Genomic DNA, 9463 nt, shown 5'->3' with positions numbered 1-9463 from the left:
GAGTGCTGCTCCTTCATCACGTGGTTGTGGAGCACCATCCTTATCGTCTTATCGTGCTGCCCCCCCCCCCAATGTATATGAGTAGTCACAAATAGTGTCGAACATTGTGCAATCATTAGCGACCATTCCCATCTCTGACCTTATGATGAATACTCATTCATGAACAGATGAAGATATTTGGGCCCAGGACATTATCCTGAGGAACTCCAGCAGAGATGTCCTGGAGCTGAGATGATTGATCTCCAATGGTCAGAACCATTTTTCTTTGCGCCAGGTATGAACACCACCAAAGAGTTTTCTATTGTTCCCATGCTAGGGCTCCTTGATGCCACACTCAGACAGTCACTATGTTACCTTCAAGAACAGTTTCCCTCTCTGCCTTCCTGGAATTCCACTATTTTATCTATGTTTAACCAAGACTGTAATAAATTCAGAAGCTGGATGGACCTTGCGAAACCCAAATTGAGTGTCAGAGAACAGGTTATCATTTAGTGTTATTGAGCTGCTTGTGAGCATCTTGATAGCACCTTGTTAGAATAGAATAGAATCACTACAGTGTGGAAACAGGTCCTTCGGCCCAACAAGTCCACACCAACCCTCCAAAGAGTATCCCACTCAGACCCATTCCCCTACTACTCTACATTTACCCCTGACTAATGCACCTAACCTACACATCCCTGAACACTATGGACAATTTAGCATGGCCAATTCACCTAACCTGCATATCTTTGGATTGTGTGAGGAAATTGGAGGACCCAGAAGAAAACCACGCAGAATGTGCAATCTCAACACAGTCATCCAAGAGTTGGATAGAGCTCTCAAGGATTGTGGAATCAAGGGTTATGAAGATAAGGTAGGAACAGGATACTGAATAAGGATGATCAGCCATGATCATATTGAATGGTGGTGCAGGCTCGAAGGGCAGAATGGCCTACTCCTGCACCTATTGTCAATTGGCTGGAATCAAACCCAGATCCCTGGCACTGTGAGGCACAGTGCTAACCATTGAACCACCCTGTTAATGATTGAGAGGATACAGATAGGGCAGTAATGGTTGGACGTGTCCTGCTTTTCATGGACAAGACTCACCTCGGACATTTTCCACATTGCCAGTGTTGTAGCTGTAGTTGAACAGCTTGGCTAGGATTGCAGCTAGTTTTGCAGCTCAAGTCTTCAGTACTCTTGCCAGAATGTGATCAGGATCCTTAGCCCCTCCAGTATCCAGATGCTTCAGCCACCTCCTGCTACTTGTGTATCCACCACTTGTAAGCAGAGTGTTTCAGCTCATTGCTACTCATTACATAAAATGTCCTTAACTGAATTCCTCACATACCCCTACTACACCACATTCCTTGACCAAACTCTTCAATCTGTGTCCCCTTCTCCTTGCAATATTAATCTTTCTATGCTTACCTTATCTAGACCGGTGATAATCTTGCATACTCCTATCATGTCTCCCCTCAACCTTCATTTTCATAAGAGGACCAACCCAAGTGTTGCCAATCTGACTTTGTAGCAAAAACCCCGATTTCCTCGTAGTATCATTTGGTGAATTTCCCCTGTATCCTTCATAAAACATGGTGGTTAAGAACTAGGCACAATACTCTAGGTTGTGTCTTAATGAGAGCTTTATAAGGGTTTAGCGTAACCACCCCACTTAAGCAATCCATCCACTTAAGAAGCCCAAATAACATTGTGACAACTGCCAACAGTATGGGGGGCAGAATGGTGGCTCAGTGGTGAGCACTCCTGCATCACAGTGCCAGGGAACTGGGTCTGATCCCTGCCTCAGGTGACTGTTTGTGTGGAGTTTGTACATTCACCCTGTGTCTGCGTGGGTTTCCTCTGGGTACTCTGGTTTCCTCCACAATCCAAAGAGGTGCAGATCAAGTGGATTGGCCGTGCTAAATTGTCCATAGTGTTAGATGCATTAGTTAGGGATATATATATATAGGGTAGGGGAATGGGTCTGGGTGGGTTACTCTTCAGAGGGTCAGTGTTGACTTGTTGGGCTGAAGGGCCCGTTTCCATACTGTAGGAAATCTAATCTAAAACATTCACATCCATTTTAAGCACGGAGATAAATGGATGTAGTGCCACAATCTCCCTCCTGGTGGCAGTGGTGGATTGTTGGAAATCTTTTGAATGCAAATCTATTTCTTTTACCAATATTTAGCCCACAGTGTATTCTCAGTTTTGTTTTACTGCAGACGATGTGGTCATGTACAGGTTAAGTCTAAAAGGATGAAACACCTCTTGGATTTTGTCCATCTGCCGATGATTAATTGAATGATTTAACTGAAGTACAAAGTATACACTCAGGAGCAGTACTTGTACTGCTTAGGTCTTGGTCTGCTAATTATTGCTGAAGAATCAATCTAACTACTACAATCCACTGCGCAGAGAATAGGGTTATGTACAGCTGCAAATGCATTTACTAGAGTCAATTAGAGAGTTTTATAAAAGAATAGCAATACCCTTAAAGTAATAATGTCACTGGACTAGTAATGCTGGGCTCATGATCTGGAAATATAATTTATTTTCTATCCAGGAGTATTCTTACACACAAGTGAACAGATTTTCTCCATCAGCAAATCACCAAGTTTTTTTAAAATCTATTAACCACTATCAGTGAATCACCCGTGTTTCCAAATTAACAATTTACAGCAAAGCCCGTTTAGAGAAAAGTATACAGAGGGGGAAGGGAGAGGAACATGGCATCCGAAGAGATTTGAATTCAACAAAATCTGGAATAAGAGCTTACAATTGTTGTAAAAGTATATCCGCTTCACTGAAATTTTATTTAACATATGATTCCAACCAAGCCATTCAGAGATGGCATTACACACCTCTGGAGCAGGTGGGTCTTTAACCCAGGCCTCCTAGTCCAGGAGGAGGGACACTACCACCGTACAATGAGAATCCTAATGCCCTCATTATCTGATCTGGCCTACATGTGAGTCCAGACCCACAACAATGTGGTTGGTTCTTAACTGCCGATTAATTCAATAGCAAACATGGATGGATATCAATTGTCCACATCCCATACAATTTTTAAAAAAAATTGTACTAAAGACAGGGAGCCACCCAGAGAAGGGTGTTGGGGTTGTGGGGGGCTTGGATGGTACAAAAGTCATTGCATTGTCACTATCTTTTGATACCCCCGCAGTAAGCAACAATAATTAAGGTCCTGAGTTGGGATCGAACAGGCTTATCTGGAAGCACTAGCTTTCGGAACACTGCTCCTTCATCAGGTGGTTGTGGAACATCTGATGAAGAGGCAGCACTTTGAAAGCGAGTGCTTCCAAATAAACCTGTTGGACTATAACCTGGTGTTGTGTGATTTTTAGCTTTGTCCACCACAGTCCACTCTTCCACATCATGACTTGGACATTGATCATGAGGCAGCTCAATTCTGCATCCACAAACATTTGCAGATGGCATGTTTTTTGATTCCTTAAGCACTTCAAAAGTTGAACAACCAAACATCTAGGTTTGGAACACTCAATTTCCAAAGTTAAATGCATGGTTTGGAATAATAAAGACAATTGATCTTTCAGCAGATAAATGTAAAATCAATCTGTAAGGAAGTTCAATTGCCAAACCAAACTAGCTCTCTCATCTGTGTGGGCTATTGAATAGATTAGTTGCTGAGAGGGTTGTTAGTTGTACAGTAATTGAATATTCAATTGGCAGTGCACTGTAGAGAACAAACAGGTTCTCAACTCGCCCTTTAGTACAAGGCAACATTTGTACAAAAACTTACCAGTTCCATTCTCCGTATTGATTTTACCTGGAGTCAAAGAACAAGGTGGAAAATGGAAAGAATTTTTCTTTATTTCAATATTTTTAAATTGTACAATGGGTGATCAATAGAAAAACAAATTCATATTTTAATACCTGTGATTTTATCAAAGTTACTTGAAATTCTCATGATTTTACTCCTATTTGGCATGAAATTCTTTTATATTTCACATAACTACAATGTACAAAATAAAAGGTACAAGCAAACCTATTAATCCAAATTGAGAATGCAACTTTGGCCATTTTTATTCCATGCAAGAGCAGCAAATTAAATTTGTTTTGAGCAACGGGAATCTTTAAGCTCCAGGAAGTACACTTTCCATTACACATTTACTGAAACGCAACAGAACACAGACACAAGTGACAGCCATGAAGCAGGTTCATTGGGTACGTGAAAGTGTCTCCCTTATGTACATTTTTTGGAATTAATGTAGAAACTATGCCATCTCTGAAGGGTTCTTCGTTTGAATTTTGGTTCTGTTTTGTGCAGAGGTGATATCCAAATGGGCAACCACAACACAAAGCTAAAACCAATCTCCTATCTACAAATATTCAGTAGTAGTCACAACCTGAGTGGTGTACCCTCTTTTCCCTCTACGCTTTCCCCTCCAAAAATAAATTCAAAAAATGCAACCAAGCACAGTTGCAAGTCTTTCAATGGGATGCCGAAAGTCAAAAGATACCTATATAGCATTCAGAACCCATGAACCATAATAACTACATCCATTTAAAAAAAAAACATTTTTTGTGCTCTAATGTAGCCAGGAGTAATTGCTCTATGCCTCAGTTGTTGGCTACTTCCAATTTCCCACTGAATACTCCCACCTCATGAAGCAGTTAGTTCCTATCCTGGGCAAACAATAATATATAATCTATTCATTGGCAGAACAAAAGGCAAAGTGCATAGTAGAATGAGGCTAAGCAGAAAATGACAAGGAGAGAAAGACAAGACAAAGCCTAATGTCCATGTTAAAGGAAAAACATAAACCTTACTAACAACTCAAACAGATTAGGTACAATCGGCTTGTGCATTGAAAGCTGGAGTACATTTCAGTTCAGTAAATTCATTTCCATTTCTGATAGTCATTCTTTGTATTGCAAAAATATATCATTTATATAAGGGGAAAAATAGTCACATCTTTATTTATAGGCTGTTCCATTTTGATCTAGAAACAAAAGTTTTTACATGCACAAGCTTATGTGTTTCCACAAACATGCTTTGAAGTTTACATTATACAATTATTTAAGACACTCAAGTTGAATATTGTAGAAGATAACCACCGTTTTGGGGAAAGTTCTGCAGGAATCTGGTCTATATCCATTCGTCAACAATAGGAGATGCCAACATTTGGATTTGGAATCTAAAGTTACCAAGGACAAACAAATGTTTGTGTGCTTTACTTGTCTAATCTTTGGAGTTATTTCCTATCGACTGAAAACTGGAAAAGGTTATTGAGCTTTACTATTCAATAACACTTTGTCACAGCATCTCCTACCATTGAACAGTCAAGTGCTACTAGTGCTTGTCATTTGTTTAATATCCTTTAACAAGATCAGAGAGAAAAGGAATGGAAAGGTGCCCAAAACGCTCAATTCCCCCAAACAACTATTCAGAGATACATTTTACTCTGGTCTTGAGCTACCAGTTGTTGTAGCTCAAGCTTATGCAGCTGGTTGCTATATTAAACTAAATCAACCAAATTAAGGCTGGCAGACTCTAAGGTCAATCTTAAAAATCTGCTTGGCTGCAAGCCAATCTCTGTGGGCCCATAAAGCTGCTGTCCCAGCAGTAACTATGCACCTTGAAGACAACAGTGTGTGTGCGCGCATCACTATTCTTGGTCATAAGATCACTTAGTTCATACGTGCACCCGAGCCAAAATGTCATGGCCAATCTGCAAATGTTTCTATGCTGCAGTCATAGTTTATAGGGAAACCACACATTACAAGTATTAATCATGGCAAGCAGTATAGTTAGTCCTGTCAGTCAAGACCCAGAGTGCAAAAATAAAGTTTATTTAAGAATGGGACAAACTAATTATTACTAGATAATAATTAATGATTGGCATTTCTCAGAACACAAGCTAGTGTTTACATTAATTTATCAGTATTAAAAACCAAACTTTAAGAAGTTTTTTTTTCAGGGAAAAAACATCAGAAGGACTGCCTAGTTTATTTGCAAAACTTAATACCACCACTTTTTCCTTGGCAAAATTATTTATGCTTAGATTGCCAAACATGGAAAGTCTTCATTGAAGAAAAATATTGAAGAACCTAAAAATCAAAAAAACACCAAGGAATTCAAAAAAGATTAAAACCAAAACAAAACTAAATATACATCTTGGAGTATAGATATCTCCCCAGTATATTTACAATTTACATCCACATATTTGATCAGAAAAATGTGCAATGTATTTTTTAAAAAATATTTTAAAGGTGGAAATGCATCCTCTTCAGTTGGCTGGTGATTGGACAGTGCTAAAATTGGCTTGCTATTTTAGACTCTCCTCCTTCTGGTACTTTAAGACACAATTAGTAATTTCCTATAATTTACTAATCAACATTTTAATCATTAATGAAAAGATTTGCTTCAATTTTCTTTTACTTTGCTTGGTTAAAATTTAAAAGGAAAGTCCCACCACATTGCTTTGCGTTTTCCATCCCATTCAAAGACAGCAGCACAATATAAAAGAGCTGGTTATTGAATATTCTTGAAAACTCAATGAAGATTATGCAACTATGCAAATCTAAAGAGGGAACATTAGTGGTGTGACTGAGCAACCAGTTTAAATACATCCAATCAAAAGTTAAAATGTTACAATTTTGCAGTCACTATAAGGGATGCTGAAATGTGGAAACCTGTTAATTTTATGCTAGATTTAGAAGGAACTCATAGATGCAATGGTCAGCTGTAGTCTCCTGACCATCAATGAACAATGTTCTCCTACTGCAGCCATCTACAGTATTGTGTTCAGCACAATGTAATAGCTAGCTGATGAAGGAGGGACCTTTACATTTGGTATTATGGTTTGGAAATAATGTACTGAATCAATTGGTAAAAACGGAAGGAAAATTCTAAAATTACGATTCAACACTTCAATACAAAAGAAATACTCTGGGTGCTAACCAGAGTAAATTCCCACCCATCAACAACTACCACACCTTGTCCACTCCCCCCGCTCCCCCTCCCCACACACATCAAACACCACCCTGCACCTCATGCCAATCCTACCCTCCCCATTAAGTCTTTGTGCTCCTCCTGGCTTTGCATGGTTAAATTTGGAAGAATAATCTGCTTTATTACAGTGTTAGGAAGAGAGGCAAAGGTAATGTTCCAATAGGTTAATGCCGGAAGTTTGAACTCCCTCGTCTGACATTTTAATGGCCAGGAAAATTGGAGTCTTAATTTTTAAATACTAAGTTGAAGGTTTTTGTTTCATAGTTGCCTCACTACAGAAATACGTCCCAAGAATTTGGTTTAAAAAATTCGTACAAAATTCCACCTTTACTTCCCCCTTCCCTACCCTTTACACTTGCTATGCGACCTGCACAGAAGCACAAACATTATCAATAGTTGAAAGAATATCTGTTTCACCCTCTAAAAATCAATCCGGCTCCATTTACAAATATTCAGGTTTTTTCTCATCACTGACGTAATATGGATTCTCTTGACCCTGGCAGAGATAGGTGTACCGAGACTGCTGCTTCCCTTTAAAGGTCTTCAGGTCATCATTTTTTTCAGGCTAGAATAGAAAAATGCAGGATATCAATTAAATTAGGAGCACACTGACTGAATGTGTACTTTACTAAAATGTTATACTCTTTCAAATACATCTTGAAACCTTTTTGTTTTAAATGCAAATGCACGGGCTGCTGGGTGAGGAATGAGTGACATTTACTGCTTGAAGTTTAAAGATAGAATCTTCTAGAGGAATGTATTGTAGAAACAAAGGGACAGGAGCAGGTCACTGAGTCCCTCAAGCCTGCTTTGCCATTCAACTGCATCGCAGCTGATCTGTATCTTAAATTCCACTTAACGCTTGGTTCCATAAACCTCAATGCCCTTACCTAATAAAAGTCAATTAATCCCAGGTTTTGCATTTTCAATTGTCCTGGCCACAGCCATTTTTATTTGAGGGAGAGAATTTCAGACTTCCACCATCCTTTGTGTAGGGGAGTGCTTCTCGACATTACCCCTGAATGGGCAAGCTCTTAAATTTTAAAGTGACGCCCTGGGCTCCACCAGGTTTTCCCTTTGTGTCAAGATTGATATTTCTGACAAAATAAAACCCATTTTGATAAAATATTGCTTTCTGTTCCAGATGAAGGCTGACAGCACGAGTGGACAAGAAACCTGTCTAAGGAATTGGATTTGACTGCAGCTTTTAGTGAGTCACTGTTCATCGTTTAAGCAAAGGGGTTGTCTAGTTACCAAAGGCAATGTGCACGTGAAAGGGGAATTGCACACCTGACAGCAGATGCTATACTGCCTTCTAAAACTGTCTAGGCACAATGTTTTGTGGCGAAGGGGAAATCAACGACCTAAATCTTACTCGGATCATTATTAAGAAACAAGCAAAACAAAATAAAACGTTTTGTACAGTGTTGACCACAGCTGCTGAGCACAAGCCATCCACAATGAGGTCATTCTAGTCATTAAATGAATCACCTGATGTTCAACAAATTTTCTCACCGTGCAACAATTTTTGACAAATGGTGCCACAGCCAAATTCATGACTACATTACAAAGAAGTTTTTAAAAAGTTGTAAAGTATTCTGACAGAAAAGATCTTAAGTTAGAAGTCACTGTAACACAGTACAAAGTCTGTTGTGTGACAAAGCCATCACACTATTATAATGTACTATTTAAATGCAAATAGAGTTTGGAAATATGGTTGCGGAAGAGTTAAAAGGATACTAAAACTTTAGAAAAATTACTGTATTTTTGACGCTTGAAATAAATGCTTGAACATTAAGCAGCAAGCACCGATGTGAAGGACACTGAGAAGAAACTGCTTTCATTGTGAAAGTATAAAGTGAAGACAGCCATTATAGCCAAGATGGGTCAGTAGTCAACAAATTTCAAATAAGCATATCTCAATAGTAATACTTTGTGCATCATTTTGTGATCATTAACCAATACTGTAACATCCACCTGTTGTTTCTGACTCCCAAGGAAATGGAGTTGAGAAAATTGAAATTTTTCAAAATTCAGTTATTAGATTCTAACAATTTTCTTTAGAGTTCCCAGCAATCAGCACACGTCGAAACAAGATATGATGACTCTCCGTCCTTTATCTGCAGAAAGCCTTTCATTATTGAAATGGTTCCGTCTGGAACTAAATACGACAAATTGCCCAATGAAACCAAGACTTTGTCATCTCATTAGGCAGTCTTCTAGATTTGTGGCCGGCTTGTCTCCATTCCATTGTTCATATTTTTGAGAGGCAACTTTCAGTTTTAGGAGTTAAAGTGTTAAGTGCAAGATAAAGGGAGACATGGAATTAAAAACTAATATACAGTCTGAGCAAAAATGCAATTGAAACAAGCCTGAGTTAATTACAATTAAATGGTAACCTGCGTTAATCTTGCATTGTCAGAGTTGGTTGTGAGAACTTGGATAAAGAAAGAAGCTAGCAGTGAAGTCAGAAGATCAACC

General features: G+C 38.8%; 1 protein-coding gene across 1 annotated transcript in view; it reads right to left on the bottom strand.

Moving 5' to 3' along the window:
• Positions 1–3819: 3819 nt before the first annotated feature.
• muc13b (mucin 13b, cell surface associated) overlaps positions 3820–9463 on the bottom strand; it is a 93996-nt gene continuing 88352 nt past the window's right edge. The window contains exon 12 of the mRNA XM_043675055.2: positions 3820–7547. Coding sequence (XP_043530990.2) covers positions 7425–7547 — 123 coding nt within the window. The 3' untranslated portion in view covers positions 3820–7424. The remainder of the gene's footprint in view (positions 7548–9463) is intronic.

Source organism: Chiloscyllium plagiosum, unplaced genomic scaffold (assembly GCF_037043375.1).
Source record: "Chiloscyllium plagiosum isolate Xiang-an unplaced genomic scaffold, Cpla_swu_hap1 HiC_scaffold_32, whole genome shotgun sequence".
NCBI classification, from domain to species: domain Eukaryota; kingdom Metazoa; phylum Chordata; class Chondrichthyes; order Orectolobiformes; family Hemiscylliidae; genus Chiloscyllium; species Chiloscyllium plagiosum.
The sequence above is the reverse complement of the archived record's forward strand: the minus strand, read 5'-3'. Positions and strand labels throughout refer to the sequence as shown.